The sequence below is a fragment of the Malurus melanocephalus genome, unplaced genomic scaffold, assembly GCF_030028575.1.
Source record: "Malurus melanocephalus ecotype Western Australia unplaced genomic scaffold, MMel_1.1 scaffold_411, whole genome shotgun sequence".
Taxonomy (NCBI): domain Eukaryota; kingdom Metazoa; phylum Chordata; class Aves; order Passeriformes; family Maluridae; genus Malurus; species Malurus melanocephalus.
Genome location: NW_026623643.1, coordinates 399,190 through 415,567, shown reverse-complemented (window position 1 = coordinate 415,567; position 16,378 = coordinate 399,190). Strand labels below are relative to the sequence as shown.

Below are 16,378 nucleotides of genomic sequence, written 5' to 3'. Positions count from 1 at the left end.
AAGGGAAGGGAAGGGAAGGGAAGGGAAGGGAAGGGAAGGGAAGGGAAGGGAAGGGAAGGGAAGGGAAGGGTCTGTCCCTGTAAGGGCACTGGGAAGGGAAGGGATGGGTCTGTCCCTGCAAGGTCACTGGAAGGGAAGCACTTGGGATCAGCACAGACCCTGACCTCTGCAGAGCCCAGCCCTCTTCCTAGAGGGAAAGTCATGTTCCCTAAAGGAAAGGATCCAGTCCCTGTGGCACCTTGGACAGCTCTGGGGACAGGGATGCCGGGCAGGGAGCCAGGRCAGCCCAGTGTCCCGGGWTCAGAGGTTTCTGACCTCACCTCGRGCTCACACTGRTGCGTTCAGCCCTGGCAGGGTCACACCATGCCCTGCTTCCCTCGGGGCACAGCGAGAGGTGCCCATCCTGCCCTGCCCGGCATGGGATGGGATGGGGATGGGGATGGGGATGCAATGGGGATGGGATCCATGGGATGAGATCCATGGGATGAGATCCATGGGGATGGGGATGGTGACGAGGATGGGGGATCCAGGGCTGATCTGCATGCTTGAATTAGCCAGATCTTTTACGTGAGCCGTGCCCTCTCCCCACGCACACAGGGCTCTCTGCCTCCAGACAGGGGCCCGAGGCTGGAGGAAACGTTCCCACRCACATCCTCTCCCTGCAGCTTCTTGGTTTTACATAAACACTTCAGATAAATCTACCCCCTCCCAGCCGAGGAATGCTCCTTTTGTAGGGGCAGTTTGGGCTCATTCAGCRCAGGCATTGCCACAGCAAACTGTATCATAGCAACCTGCTGCTCCTCAGCAGCCAGCCCGCCCCTCCGACAGCTGACAGCCCCCATTATCCTACAGGATCACCTCTGCCTCATCCCAGTGCCAGGAATCACGATCTCATCACCTGGGACCACAGGAGGAGAGATTCCCATGCTGGCAGGAGGAGCTGAAGGGAGGGAAGCACATTTTATCTTTTTAATGAGATCAAAGTTTGCTCTGCATTCATTAACTTTCTGCTCCTACCCCCAAGAGCAGGAGTCACCCCTGGCACCTCGGCTGGCACCTCAGCACTCCTGGCTGCAGAAGGAGCAGCTCCTGGCCACCTCAGGAGCCYGACAGAAACCCATGGAGACCCAGTCAGTGCTGCCCTGGGAGGCAGAAGAGTTGCACTGGCAATCCCCAGTTTGCTCTGGAGACATCCCTGCTGAATAAGGGAATTCTGTTTGGGTGATCARTCTTCTAGGTTTTGCATCTATTACTTTTTCATTACATATGACAATTTAAACAAAATAACAAACCAMCCCCAAAAAACCCACCCAACAACCCACAAACTCCTCATTGCCTTCACCTCTAGCTCTCCAGTTTTATTGATTCTGAGCACTTGACACCTTTCAGACACTCCAGAAAGACACCCCAGAGACCCCCAGTCTGGCACTCCCAAACACACGTGCCCAAGGCTGCTGTGCCTGCAGATTCAGCCTTCYTTTGCTGCCTGAGTCATTCTCCCACTCGGCACATCCAGGTTTGCAAGAAACAGGACCCATGTGCATCTGTTCATGATTAAAGAAAAAACTGGAGCAAGGCAACAGCCCGCTTAAAAATAAAATTCACCCAGTTGTCTGAAATTCAGGGGTGGGTACAAGCATGAGTAGCTCCTGTTTCCTCTTGGCTGGTGTTGCCTTGACAGCCAGTTTATAATTATGAGGTAAGACACGGTTAAGGTGATAAAAAGATAAAATTAAAAAGCAAAAACCATCAGGCATCATTCACAGATCCTGAATTCCTGSCACCACAGCTCAGAGATGCCACTCTTGGGCAGGGGATGGAAATATGCTGTTTCATCTCTATCAACATTGTGATAATCTTCATTTGTTCCTTATTAACTGTTCTAGAGATAACGAGCCTGCTCACACAGGCACCCTCCATCCAACAATCAGGCATTACAAACCAGGGGGGGTGCAGAGCCATGATCTGCTCTGCAAGGGGATCTCACTGCCMTGCTCTGGACTAAAACCAGAGATGAGCACTGCCAAGAGCTCAATTTCTCAGCAGCACTCTTGTCTTGGAGGGCTCAGTGTGAATTCTCCCCACAGAGCCAGCAGTGCTGCTTTCTGCAGGAAATGGAATGGAATAAAAATTCAGCCCAGCTTTCTGGAGGGCTACATCAATAAATGGAAGAGTTTTGGGTCACCTCCCCATCCAGACGAGCTCTGGCCTTTAGAGATGACAGAGATGTCCACTCTGCCAGACAGATCCCACCCACGGTCCAGCCAAACTCTGGGTAAGAGGACAAAGCTGCCAAAGCAGGACCAAGTCAACAACCCCAGGACTTTCACAACCTTCTGTCCTGGACTTTGACATTTGTCTCACTTGTGCAACATCACTGCAAACCCCCGAAGTACAGGAAAGGAGGAAACTGCTCCGTGATACAGAATAAATGCACAACAACTGAAAAAAAAAMCACCCCATCAGCTTGGACAATTAACCTCTGCTCCTAACTCTTACACTGCACRTATAAAAATTAGTGAATTACTAAAGAGCCCAGCTGGCACACCTTGAGGATGAAGSGGTTGGGATTTGCATAGGCTGAGGTGGCATTTCTGGGCCCTCCTCCAGATGTCATTCCTGGAAGCCTGCCCCTCAGGAGGAGGCTGTTCTGCTGGATTTACCGGTGCAGGAATCCCCAGGCACACAGCGTTTCTGCCTCATCCCACCCCAGTGTCCTGCCTCAAATGCAGCCACCTGTGGTCCAGAGAAACTTGCTCAGACAAAATCCTCCCTCCAGCAACTGTGAGAAGTCTGAAAGCTCCTTGCAGAAGTCCCTGCTGGCTCCTGGGTGTGTTAGTGGTGGAGATATAGATTTTTTTTGGCGTTTTTTTAACATGTAAAGTTGTATATTATAYAGAAGTTTGGTATTTTGTAAGAATTTAAATAATTAACAATTAGTTTTTATTTGCGTATAATGTACAATTTGTGTATAATGTACAATTTATTTGTGTTTAATGTTGCCATTACTATACTGGCAACAGTATAGTAATGGGTATAGTTTGGAGTTTGTTGAGTTTTTTTTCTTTTGTTTTTGTTTTGGGGTTTTTTCATGGCTTTAGTTCCTTTCAGTTTTTTTTTTAAATGCTTTTAGAACTGGCCTTCTTGTATTTAATTGTATCTATTTATTTAAGTGGGATTTTTTTGTATGTAAAGTTGTTTATTATAAAGAAGTTTTTTTTATTTTATAAGAATTGAAATAATTAAAAATTAGTTTTTATTTGTATGTCACGCATAGTAATGGGTATAGTTTGGGAGGGGTTTTTTTTGGTTTGTTTTTTTTTTTTTAAGGGGGTTTATGGCTTTAGTTCCCTGTGAATTGGCTTTCTTTTATTTAATTTATTCAGGGTTTGTATATATTTTTTTAGGGTTTCTATTAAGGTATTTATTTAAGGTATTTTATCTATTTATTTAAGGTTTTTTTGTTCACCAAGGCAAATAAATCTCCACTGTCCAAGGCTTGTATCCCATAATGGAAGGACTGGCTCTGAGGAGCCCACCCAGCCTGTTCACCCTCATACCCACAGCAGTTGATCAGGGAGACAAAAATCAGGGTGAGAAGTCCCTTCCTGTCACTCTCACCACGCCACAAGGACAGCTGGCACTGCCACAAGCTGCCTGCCATTTTTTCTGTGGGGTGCAACAAGGACTAAAAGAGTGGCAACAGCTTCCCACAGCACAGCCAGAGCACATTCTGCCCTTGGGGAGCAYGGCCCAGGCTGAATGAGCACAATTATCTCGGTGAAACGCTGCACATTTTCAGGTTTGCTGTTCACAAGCAGCAGATCCCTCCCCAACTGCCAGATAAGGTTTCTTCCCACAGGGAAGGCTGGGCCTGTACACTTGCAAAGTTTAATGAAGTGGAGATTTTATCTTTGGAATCTGGGGCAAAAGGAGCAGGGAGAGAGCAGAGCAGGAGAGAGCAGATCTCCTTCAGGCTGTGGGGAAGGGGTCTGCACCTGAGCTGGGAACAAACCCACTGCACAGAACAGCGGAGCTGCTCCATTTATTGACAAGGTCACAGCAGGTTGTCACTGAAGACACTGATCCTCAGCACCCCATAACTCCCAGGACATCCCATGGCCCCACAGAGGCTCTCAGATCTGTAAGGGACAAAGGGTAGGGGAATCACTGAAACCTCCACCCTGAGCCCCCCACACCATGCCCAGCCCACTGAGATGATCCTGCTGGGCACTGCCCTGCCCTGTCTCCTCAAGGTCTATCCTCCACCCACATCAGTACCAGCATTTCTGCTGCAACCTTTAAACTTCTGCCTGACTGGTTGCTGACCTGCGTGAGAATGTGACCCAGCTGCACATATTTTTAGGATTAACTACGTATTTGTGCTGAGGCACGGCACAAGCATGCTGGTTTTAGGCTCTCAGTCTCAACAGGAAGCATGGGAGGAGCTCTTTTGGAATGGAAAGGGCAGCCCCACGTTTTCTCCCTGCCTCAGAGAGCAAGTGGCATTGAACTCTTCCCGAGACAGGACTCGTTGTTGCACTTTGGAAGAGGCAGCCATGGCAATTGTGGAGCTGCACGCTGGGAATCCAGGCACAGACAGCCGCAGCATCCATGGAGATGCCATTGCTAAACTCAGCCCCTTTCAGCTCTCTAATCTCATCAACATTCCTCAGCAGTTCCCTTAAAGAAGGATCTGTTATCACAGCCCGTGGGTTCCCACACAGGCCATTCCAAGGCAGACTGTTTGCTGAGCGCAGGCAAAGAGGGAGGCGGAGGGGGATTTGCAATTCACAGCGTTATTCTTGTCTTGAAAGCACATCTGCTGAGGAGACAGCGGCTGTGGAGGGCTGGCAGGCACACAGCTCCTGTGCTCAGAGCTGAGCAGGGCACTGCTGAACCGGTGGGCACTGACCCCTGCAATGCTGCAGGCTGCAGCAGACACTGCCACAGTGCCACACTCTCCAGCACGCTGCATCCTGATGGCCCACAAAGTCCTCTCCAGCAGCTTTCCAAGGCAACAGTGACCTTGTGCGAGGCACAGTGCCAGGCTGGATCTCCCACTGAGCACTGGCAAAGATGTCCCTTCCAGAAGCAGGCAGCTCTGCTCTGCAGCTGGATCTGCATCAGCAAAAGATGCACCGAGCAGCTCGGTGGCCTCAGGTCACTCACTGCTCTGGCACAGCAGACAGGCAGAACCTCCCAGCACAGGGGGGTGAAGCAGAAGCAAAGAACTGCAAGGCACGGTGTAGGTTCCTCCCCACTATGATTGAAAACAGAACAAAAAGTCTGCCTAAGGACAGRGTAAAGCCTCAGACCTGCCAGCATCTGTGCTGCAGCACCCTGGCCTTGCCAAGGCACTGGGCAGCAGCAGCTCCTCTCTTGCCTTTCTTGCACTCAGTGCCAGGAAAGGGGCTCTGGGCCAGTCCAGCGGGTTCACTGGCAATGCCAGAGTCATGGTGGGAAACGCTCCAAGCACAGTCCCTGGGATGCAGGGCAGCTCTGGTCCCTGGGAAGTGGAGCAGCTCTGGTGCCTGGGAAGTGGAACAGCCCTGGTCCCTGGGAAGTGGAGCAGCCCTGGTTCCTGGGATGCAGGGCAGCCCCAGTCCCTGGGATGTAGAGCACCCCTGGTCCCCAGGATGCAGGACAGCCCCAGTCCCTGGTCCCCGGGATGCAGGACAGCCCCAGTCCCTGGTTCCTGGGATGCAGGACAGCCCCAGTCCCTGGGATTCAGGGCAGGTCTGGTTCCCGGGAAGTGGAGCAGCCCTGGTCCCTGGGATGCAGGACAGCCTGGTCCCTGGTCCCCGGGATGCAGGACAGCCTGGTTCCTGGGATGCAGGAAAGCCCTGGTCCCTGGGATTCAGGGCAGCTCTGGTTCCTGGGATTCAGGGCAGCCTGCTCACTGAAGGCTCTCAGACCTGCTCAGCACCACAGTGGCTCTGCTTAGATCTCCCGGAGCTGGGCAGAGCCCGGGACACTCCCTGATCCCACGGGGATAGAAGCTTTGCACCGCTGAGGAAAGGCTCCCAGCCCGTGCACGCCTGGGGTAACAATGCTCCCTCAGACCTGAGTCACTGAAACGAAACTCACCCACTCCTTGCGGAGCATCGCTAATGATCCCCGGCCATCCACCCTCCTCCAGCTGCCCGAGGAACAAAGCTCTGAGTCCTGCTGGGTCCTGAGAGGCACCCAGCCCTTTGGGAACAGGCTCCCAACCATCAGACATCCAACCCAACAGGAGTTTCCCTCACCACAAGATACCAGGGCTGTGCAGAGGAGTTGTCTCTGTGCCGAGCAYGTTCAGCCAGCAGGCAGCAAAAAGAATTTGCCAGAACGGGAGCAAGAAGAGAGCAAAGCACCGTGTCCTCTGTAAGGTTCTGCTTCCTCAAGCAAGTGTGGGCCGAGGGGAATTAATAAAAAAGTAAAAAACAATATCCAGCCCCTCTCTACAGGTCTCTGCTGATTTCTGGAGGAATTTCAGTTCCAAGGCATGGGCCGTCCTTGGAGATGGAACCAAGTCTCCCCCATCCAGCTGGCAGGCTCTGCAGCCCTTCCCTCACAGACAAGGATGTCAAAGTGCTTTTTAACGGAGCCTTTAGCACACAGCATGCAGCACAGGCATCCCAGGGGACAGCAGGGATGGGACACTCCTGACATGCTGTGAAATGGCACCCGAAGCAATTTTATTCCCACGGTCCATCCTGAGCTGGGACACAAATGGAAACAAACGTGAAACACAACCAGCACCTGCAGATGCTGGAAATGGGGATTTTCTCCCTGGTACATTCCCAGATCTGAGGCACATTTGAGACAGTGCAGAGTCCCAGAATTTGCCCTGTCAGAACACCACAGGTTTCATTCGTATGAAGGGCTCTCGGTGCTGGAAACTGTCCAGAGTTACCCTTCAGCCTCAGAAAACTTTATCAACGGACAAAGGRTTAAAAGTGAGAGGTCCCAATACAATTTGGGAGCCATTCAGTCTTCCGTTGCTTCCTTCCAGGTCTCTGCTGATTTCTGGGGGAATTTCAGTTCCAATTACTCATCTAAGAGATGGCAAGCATTTAAAATAGAAACTGTTCTCCTCCTCAGGTCAGAATCACCCTTTCTCAACATCTCCCTTTTCACTTTTGCTGGGATGGGATTTATCATGAACAATAAACCTCTATGTGAAAAGCAGCTTAAAAGAGAGAAGGGGAAGTGCCCACCAGTGGAAGTGCCTGTCATTCTCCATGTAGTGGGTAATAAGCTACTCCTGATCCCTTCAGCTCAGCTGGTACAACTCACTGTTGTGCAAAACTTCTTTTGCCAAAGCTGCCATTTATAAGAGGCTCCGAAGGGTAATGGAAACTCAACAGTGGTTTGCAGCTAAAAATTTCGGTTTGATTACCAGGGAAAATTGCTGTACAGTGCTTTGCAGGATTGTTTATTAGGAACTAGCTCCTGTGTATTTCAAATCAAAGGGAATTTAGCTGGAAAACTACCAGGTGGACTCTTATCTAAAGCAAAGCTGTTAAAAAGGCCTGATATTTTTCATAGCAGAAGAGAAAAAAAAAATCAAAGTCCATTTCCTTTTGGCTACAGAGATAAATATTGGAAAAATATGTTTTGTCGCAAGGGGAAAAATGAATGTGTGACAGCATCAGATGCAGGTATCAGATACATACATAGAGCTTTAAGGACTTTTCATCATGTCCTTTTCTTTAAACATTTGTAAAAGCAAAGCAACTCATTCTGGAGAATTCCTGAGAAGTAGACAATGCTTCAAAYGTGCTTCCAAAGGTGAAGTTTTTTATATCAAATACAGATACTCAAGAGCAAATCCATTCAGTGCCTAGCAAAAATAAGTTTCCCAGGGTTGCAGAAGCCCATGGTTTGGAAATCATGGGWGAAGAAGCTGTCGGTGTACACTCATGTATATCACAGTGACACCAGGTCAACCACCCCTTAGTCCTGGCATACCCTGAGCAGCTCCAAGGAGAAGGTTCCAGCCAGGATGGTTTCCCTGTGGCCACATCTGAGGGGCTTCAGACACCCATCAGCCCAGCACCAAGCACTGTKCCATGGCTTCTATGCTGTAACCACCACTCTGTGCTTCAAGCACAGCTCCCRGCCAAGCGCTGAGAGCCAGAACTTCATCCACAGCTCCAGCCCCAGGAGTCTGTGCCCTAATACCCTTTTCATCTCATGGAATAAAAATTAGCAAAAGCGAGGTATCCTGGGTCAGGAGCTCCAGAAGAAGACTCAGGCATATTTTACATGTTTGAGCTTGTCCAAGACTCAGCAAAACCACTACTCTAGATAGAGCTATGCTGATCCTACAGCTGTCATTTGATAAATGCAAAATTACAGCAAGGAWTCTGAATGAACAACAGCAAAGGAAGTCCTAGGTTATGGTTTAATTTACTACTGCTCTCGGACACTGAGAGGACTTCAATTGTCATCAGGACTCCAGAAATTATGAGAATACGGGGAAAGAGCATCAGCGAACACATGATGAATATTCATCAGCAGAGCACAGCATTCAGCTGCACTGCCTCTACAAAGGAATCCGAAGGTAAATTAGAAGTGCATGTGAACTTTGTGGGATGCCACTATTTCTATTAGCTCCACATCAAGCGCTTCGCTCGCAACTCATGCGTGCACTGACAGAGAGCACAAAGTTTGGGACGGCTCTCGGTGGGCTGGGACAGCTGTGCCTGAGGCTTTGCGCAGAACCACAACTGAGGACACAAAGAGGCAAAACCAAACCGAGCCAAAAAGACGCCAGAGAACCCCAGAGGCTCCCGTGGCAGCAGGCAATGACAGGCCAGGGCACCCCTCCGGAGGCAAGGGAGCATTCTCCCTCCTCCCCGGCAGCCGGAGCCGCTTCTCTCGTTACCCCGTGCTGTCTCCCGCACATCGCTGCAGCACCGAGAGGCCGCGGCGGCTGCGGGACAAGGGAGCGCTCTCCCGGCACGGCACAGCACGGCACGGCACGGCACGGCACGGCACCGGGGCCAGCCCGGAGGCTCGCAGGGCTCGGAGGTGCTGTCCCTGCCCCCTCATCCAGCCCGGCCCGGCGGCTCCGGGAGCCCGGCCGCTCGCAGCGATTGAAGCCGGCCCCGCCGCCCCCCGCACCGCCCCCGGCCCACCTGAGGTGTCCCACATGTTGAGCTCGGTGCGCTGCTTGTCGATCTCGAAGCTGGCCGTGTAGTTCTCGAAGACRGTGGGCACGTAGCTCTGAGGGACGGAGGGGAGAGCAGAGGTGAGCTGAGGTGAGCTGAGGCCGTGAGGGGGAAGCGCCCTGCCCGCCCTCCCTCCCGCCCGCCCGGCGCACCTCGGGGTAGCAGTCCTTGGCGAAGACGTGCAGCAGAGCGGTCTTGCCGCACTGCGTGTCCCCCACCACCACGATCTTGCAGCGCGCCAGGTGCCCCTCCATGGTGCGGGGCCGCCTCGCCCGCGCCGCCGCTTCACCGCCGGCTTTACCGGGCCGGCCCCGGCCTGGCCGCGCCCCCGGCCTCGGCGGCACCAACCAGGCGCGGAGCGGAGCCGGCGCTGGGCAGGGCCGAGCCGCCACGGCCGCGGCCCCGGGAGCCGCCCCCCGCCGGCCCCGCCGCCCCTCGGGCCGTCCTCTCGGTGCTGCCGCCGATCGTGGCGAGCCCCGGGACGCGGCGTGTGCGGAGCGAGGAGGAGGAGGATCCGCACCGGGTGGGCACCACCGTGGTCCCTGCACAGGGCTCGGCCCACACCCCCGGGTGCACCGCTCCCCGCTCGGGAGATGCCCTTTGCTCTCCCAGGGAACGGGACCTGCTCCCCGAGGAACGCGGACACCCGGCATTCCGCCTCATGTGCGTTCAAAACATCCCGCATCCCCGGTGTCCGTGGCCGGGGGACATCAGCACAGCGATCCCTGCAGCGGCTGCAGCACCCCGGCCCGGCTCACAACCCTCTGCAGAGAGGGCAGCAACTTCTGCTCTCCTTCTGTTCCTCCTTGAGCACAGTGCATCTATAAATTACAGGCAGTGAATCTAATTAGAAGAATCATTGAGAAAAGCTTCTCTGCTGTTRATATTTCGCCGGCCACGCTGCAGAAAGATGCACCTGAATGGCAAACTGACAAGCTGCCTGTCACAAAATGCAGTAAAAATAGACACCAGGAAGACAAAGCAGGCCTGGAGAAATGGAAATTAAAATGTTTTGGCAGTGAAACCGGATTATTAATGGAATGAGGGGGCAGATTGTTTTTGCTGAAATCACAGTCATTTTTCTGTCTATAAATATTGGTGCTGTGCATAATGTTGGGACAAATAAAGGGCAAAGACAGGGTGCAAGGCATGGCAGGGGTGGTTTCAGGTCCTGCTTGGTCTTCTGAAAACCCTGCCAGCCAAGCCCCCCATGATACATCAGCCTCAGTCAGGATTTTGGATGTCTCCAGGTGTTCACAAGCCATGCAGGTCCTTCATCTCAGGATACACTCTCAGGATGCACCACTRGGACAGGAGCCAAGTGCAAGCAGGGCTGAAGGTGTGTGTGTAGCACATTCTGCTGGTCAAATGAGAACTCAGGTCCCACCTCCTCATCACAGACCAGAGAAGACCTGAAAGTGAAGGGATGAGGTGGTCCAAGGAGATGAGGTAATCCTGGAATCGCTGTAGTTCCTGTCCTCAGCTGGTCTGATTCCTGCATTTTGTGGGCCAGGAACTGGCTCAGTCAGTTCCTTGTTCTGCAGCTTTGCTGTGGGTTTTGCTGCAGCATCTCCGGGCCTCTCAGTCTTGCCTTGGGCAAAACAGTGAGTGACTGTCTCATGCTTATTTCCTCCAACCCTCCCTGGTGAAAGGAGCCTTTGCAGCACTGTGACAGGTTCTGTAAGGCCTGTAGGTTTTTTTTTTTTTTTTTCCTTCTTCTATGTCTGCATGTCTCCATTTTTATGCAGAATAATGGAAAGAAAAGTTAATTGTCCTGTGACTGCAGGTAAAGGAGCGTGAGGAAGCCATCAGTGTCACCTGGAGCAAGCTTTTCCCTTTTCTGACAGCATTTCTCAGCAGGAATTAGGTTTTTACTCCCAACCAGACTGTTGAAGCCCTGCTTCAGTGGAGGCAGGAYGCTCTCTGCAGGGAGCACTCAGACCTTGGCAAACCCACCAGCGATGTTTTCCTTCCCCAAGCAGTCGCCCCTCATGCTCAGGGCTGCTGGGCACCATCGCTGCTGAGCCTCACATGCCCCTCTTGGCAGGAAACACTCGCAGACTGTGCTCAACAAGCCACTGTCACCGTGTGGATTTTCCAAGTAGGCTGCAGAGACATGCTGTGACTGTCACTGTGCGTGGAGAGGCGACAGATGGCTCTCACACATTGGCTCCTGGAAACGCTTTCCCCAGTGGCTGGATCCTCCCTTGCTGATCCACGCTCTCAAGGTCTTAATTGCTATGATGAATTAAATTTATTGTGTTACATTTGTGYCGTTTCCTGTACGGAGAAACTGGAGCGCGTCCTGCACTGGGAAAATACACTGTGAGAAACCAGTGTTTCTGAAGGACTCACAGGCTGAAATTTGGAGCCTGTGGCATCTTCTTCTGATACACAGAGCCCCAAAGTTTGGTCCTGTGCCTAATCATAGGCTCTGGGTCTAATTTGAAAGGTGATGAGGRAGTGAATTACTGAGTGAGCAATGTYCTGTACTCTCTCMCATGGCTGGAGAGAGGTGCACTGGTGTCACCCTGTGAGCACGGACAGAGCTCCTGCTCATCACATCATGCAGTGACAGCCTCATGGATTTTTATGATGATTGTTCACTGTTTACCCATCTCCTCTGTGACATTTCTCTCAGCGTGCAATGTCTTATTTCCCAGCCTCTRAGCTGGGACAGAAATAAGGGATATGCTTCAGTTTCCCACCAGATCTAGTCTTAAATATCTTTTTGGACTTGTCAAATATGGGAAAGAGCTAGAAACCTTCCAGGCCAAGCTGTAGTGTTTTGCCAGCTATGGACACTTGGAGTTAAATCGTTCAGSCCAGAGTGGTGTGTTATTTGATGCTTTCCCCAAGAAGATAAAGAGGTGATAAAGCAGCAGAGATGCAGCAAAACAATACAAATCAGCAGCAATTAGGAAGGTTAAAAAAAGAAAGAGAAAAAAAAATCCCAGCCAAATCCCCTTTCATGTGTCCAGCCTGTTTACATTCTGGGCTAGAATAGCACTGATCTGACTCACTGCTGGCATTAATGAAGTTTGCACCTCTGGGTGAGCAGTTTAATTTATCTCAGCAAGCCAAAGCTCATTATAACTGTCCATAAATGCTATCAGATGAAAGCAGCATCCTTCAGCAATCTCAGGGATTAAAGCAAGGAGGCATTCAGCTGCCAGGGCTTCAGCTGGAAAGACTGCAGTCAGAGCATGTGTGCTAGAGGCTGAGGAAGCACAATGCCTCAATTACTGCTGCGGATTTCTCTGTATCAGACAGAGATGTGGAGCCCCTGAACCACTCCTCTGGAGTGAACCTTTTCTCTCCCTCTCTGTCTCCAGATGTCTCCTTAGAGTTCAGCAGCTGGAGAGGAATGGGGGGTCTGGGGGGCTCCATGGGTTGACCACAGCTGGGCACTGTGCTCCAGGGAACAGGAGGCTCCTTGGARGGGCAGGACCTTGCAGTGTGAAGGCATAAAAACAGGATTAGGGTGGAGGAGGAAAACGACTGATTCTGTCCTCTTGGGTGCAGAAACCTCCTTGCCCCACGTCCTATCCCACACTGGATCYGGCTACTTGAACTGCAGCTCCTTGTCCTCTCCCTCACCTCGCTCTGGGTGGGCACAGTGCAGCACCCCCCCCATCATCCCCATCCCTCCGTTTCTGCCAGAGCTGCCAGCGTGGCTCTGGTCCAGCACATGGCACCAGGGTGACACAGCAAGCCCAGCTGAGAGTTCCCTGGCAGAGGTCCTGGGTGGAAAGGGCTTCTCCAGCAGTCGGAGTCACCTCCACTGCCTCCACATTTGAAATCATACGTGCAGTTTTGCAATTCTTTTTCATGTCAGTGAAAGAGYGGTGGAGACGGTGGATGAGGGATGGACAGAAATAAACCCTCAACCCTTCAGTTTCTTTTCCATTTAATTTGAGAAATGAATCGCATATCCCGAACACAAATTGGGGGAAAACCCAAGTTTTTAAAGTCTTCCTTTCTGGAGGCCCAGCACAGCGAGGCAGCATCCTCCAGGCTGTGTATGCCTGTGCCTGTGGGGCTGCAGGCTGGTGGCAAGGTCCCTGCTCTTGTGTGAGACCAGCCCAGCCAGGCTGAGCTCAGCTGAAGGTCCTGCCTCTGCCCTGATGTGTTTCAGTCCCACCTTGCTTTTCCCTGCAAAACTGCTCCTGTTCCTGGGCTGAGCCAGGGGAACAGCAAGCAGCTGGCACTGCTGCAGCACGGCAATGCCAGAACCTGCCAGCGACCAGGGCCCTCAGACAGCAGAAAAKATGTTTGTGGTGCAGAGAAAACAGGGTCTTGATGCAAGGCACAGCCACCCTGCCCCATGCTGCTGTAGTCCTGAAAGCCTCAGCCCACTGAGGCAAGGCCGTGCATTTCCAGCGAGGTGAGACACGCTGATGGGCTTCTCACGGATGCGCAGCATGTGGGTGTGCTAAGCCTGTAATTTYGGGGCTGTAATCCTCAGTAAATTATTGATTCCATGGCAGAAGGTTGACATTAAGAAGGATTCTCATTCCACACGGTTTCTGCAAGGGCTGCAGCGGAGAAAGTGCCTCCTTCCAGAGGAGAACACGGTGGGATGCTGCTCTGTGCACACCTTCAAACTGGCCCCGTGCCAGCCGTGCTGTTCACTCGTGCTGCACATCCGCAGCCTCTGCTGCAGGGGAAAAGGCTGGAGAAGCCATTCCATGTSTTGTGGGAATGATGTTCTGTGCTGGGAGGATTTCTTCAGTCTGAACCACCGTCCACCGAGCTTCAGTCACCACTTGACAACCACCTCCATTTGTCTCTGTGATCAAAACAGCAGCGCAGGGAGCTGCAGCTGTGAGTGGCAGGTATGTCTGAGGGGYTGTGTCAGATCTCTTCCACCTGCTGCTCTACCTGTCAAATCCAAGTGTAATTTACTGTGATACAGGCACGGTGTCACCCAGGAGGCACAGCGTTCAGGTGGGACATCTTGTCTGCGTCTACCTCTCTGTGCATCCTGACACTCTGCAGACACAGGTGGGAAAAGGCAGAACAGAGGCAGCAGGGATTTTTCTCTGGAGTTTCCAACAAATCCAGGTAGATGGATCGAAGTCAGCACTTGCTGTAGAGCCAGGATACAAAAATATAGAGCCCTGAAAGCGGGTGTATGAGTTCTGGCATCCCATGGGGGCTGACCACAGCTTCTTCCTGAGCCAAATCCTTACCCTGGCCTGCAGCAGGGGGACCAGGAGCAGGGGGGCTTGGGGAACATGGGCAGCACCAGCAGAGCAGAAGCAGGGGGATGGAGGCACCAGGGCCAGGGCTGGAATGGGGTGCCCCAGCTCCGAGCAGCTCATCTGTGGTGTGGAGCAACCCCATGACCATCAGCCAGCCCCTGKCCCCACTGGGGTCTCAGGAAGCTTCATCTTGTGAGCAAAGGCTTTTGTGGGCCTGATCCTCTGGGATTCTGTCCGGACAGAGCCCTGGGAGCAGGCACTGGCAGCTGCCTGCTGATGAGAAAACTGCTGCCAACTTTTTAATCTCCTGCCTGGTTGTTGTTAAAATGTCCTTGAGAGCAGAGGAGAGGGACTGCTAGAGCCCTATCTAGAAATAGAAGGACATGGAACTAAGGGCCAGACAGGGGAGCTGGCTCTGCTCCTACTGTGGCACATCCTTCTCAACCCCTTTCAGGGGATTGGGGGGACTGCAGGAGGCTGGAAAAAGCAGGATAGCAGCCTACAGGGAGGTGCAGGGCTGCTGTAAAACTGAGAGTCTGGCAGAGAGAGAATGAGAGCAGTTAGCTCAGTGACCTGTGCCCACCTCGGTCTGTAATCACCATTCAGAAGGGCCTTGGCCACGTGCAGCAAAAAATCACATTTAGAGAGCTTGCTGGAAAACAGGCTAGAGCAGGGACCACCAAATCCAGTGGGAAACTAGTTTTCTCCAGCTAATGCTCCTTTGCTGTTTCACACTGGTGTCCTGTCCCCAGTAGGCAGGGGGCAGCTGGGGATCCCAGATCTGCAAGCTCAGAATCACTGAAAAAAAAAGAAGGCTAGGAAAGCTCCTAGGAAGAGCAGTTAAAGATTAAGGATTGTGTTTTGATTGCTTCTTGCTTATCTGGATGTGGGAAATGCCCAGACATCAGGAAGGCATATCTATTTCTCAGAGCTGACAAAGGGTAAAGCAAACTGTGGTCCTGTCACGCAACTGGACATGAATCTCCTCCCTGTTCCCCCTGCACCCACCCCAACACCCATCAATCCACATGATGTGCAGCCTGCCCCAGGCTCTGCCCTCCTGCCTTCTTTCCTGTCTTTGTGCTCCACTTCCTGAGCAGCCCCAGATGCCGCAGGACACACAGATACCAGGGTTTGCTGCTCCCTGGGCCGGCCAGAGCTGGACATGGGCTGTCAGAGAGCTGGGAGTGCCCTGCCCTGCTCAGATTCTGTGCTGGGAATGACACAGAAACTTYCCCASCTTCCACRCTGATTATCCTCCAGGTGGTTTGTKCTTYCTTTTTGGCYGTGGATATTTTTCTGGTTCGGRGGCTCTTTGACTCRCGTGTTGASCAGTCACCCTGCATTGGCTGGGGGTTGTTAGGGATGGTTTAGGGAAGGGTTCGCCAAAAACAGGCAGCTGGGGTGTGGATTCTGCTCTGCTCTGCACACATAAAATAGCACCGAATCATCATTCCCGAGGGCAAGTGTGATATCTGGGAGCCGACCAGGGATCCAGGCAGTGAGCTCATGGAGGAGGCACAGAAAGAGAGGCTGGATCCAGAGATCTGTCTGCAGACGCTGCCTAATTTATTTTTCTTCAGTTGCAGGGCTGGAACTCTGTTCCTCCCTCCGTCCTGTGTGCAGCCGGTGCCTCCTCCCTGYGGCCCGCAGCCATCGCAGGGCTGCGAGCAGAGCGATGGGCACCAAACTCCCCGCAAACGCCAGGACTGGCGAACTATAAATTGTAGAAGTAACTCAGGGAAATGATGCTCCAGCAAAACAGCTCTTTCAGCCATGTCTCCAGGAAGGACTTTGTTTGTTCGAAAGGAATCATTTGGCGGGGGGGAAAAAAAGGATGGGCTGGGGGGGAGGAATATAAAAGGAGGAGTGGAGAAAGATGGTCCGTGGTGGCCGGGGGATGGGTGCGGCGGGGGACTGACCGGGGTGTGACCGGGGTCTGGCTGGAGACTGAACGGGGAGTTGACCGAGGGGCTGACTGGAGGCTGACCGGGGGGTGACCGGGGG

At 52.6% G+C, this 16,378-nt stretch overlaps 1 protein-coding gene across 1 annotated transcript in view; it reads right to left on the bottom strand.

The window, feature by feature from the left end:
- RND2 (Rho family GTPase 2) overlaps positions 1-9,492 on the bottom strand; it is an 18,395-nt gene extending 8,903 nt beyond the window's left edge. The window contains exons 1-2 of the mRNA XM_057379528.1: positions 9,317-9,492; positions 9,132-9,219 (exon numbers count right to left, since the gene is read on the bottom strand). Coding sequence (XP_057235511.1) covers positions 9,132-9,219; positions 9,317-9,418 — 190 coding nt within the window. The 5' untranslated portion in view covers positions 9,419-9,492. The remainder of the gene's footprint in view (positions 1-9,131; positions 9,220-9,316) is intronic.
- Between the last annotated feature and the right edge of the window lie 6,886 nt (positions 9,493-16,378).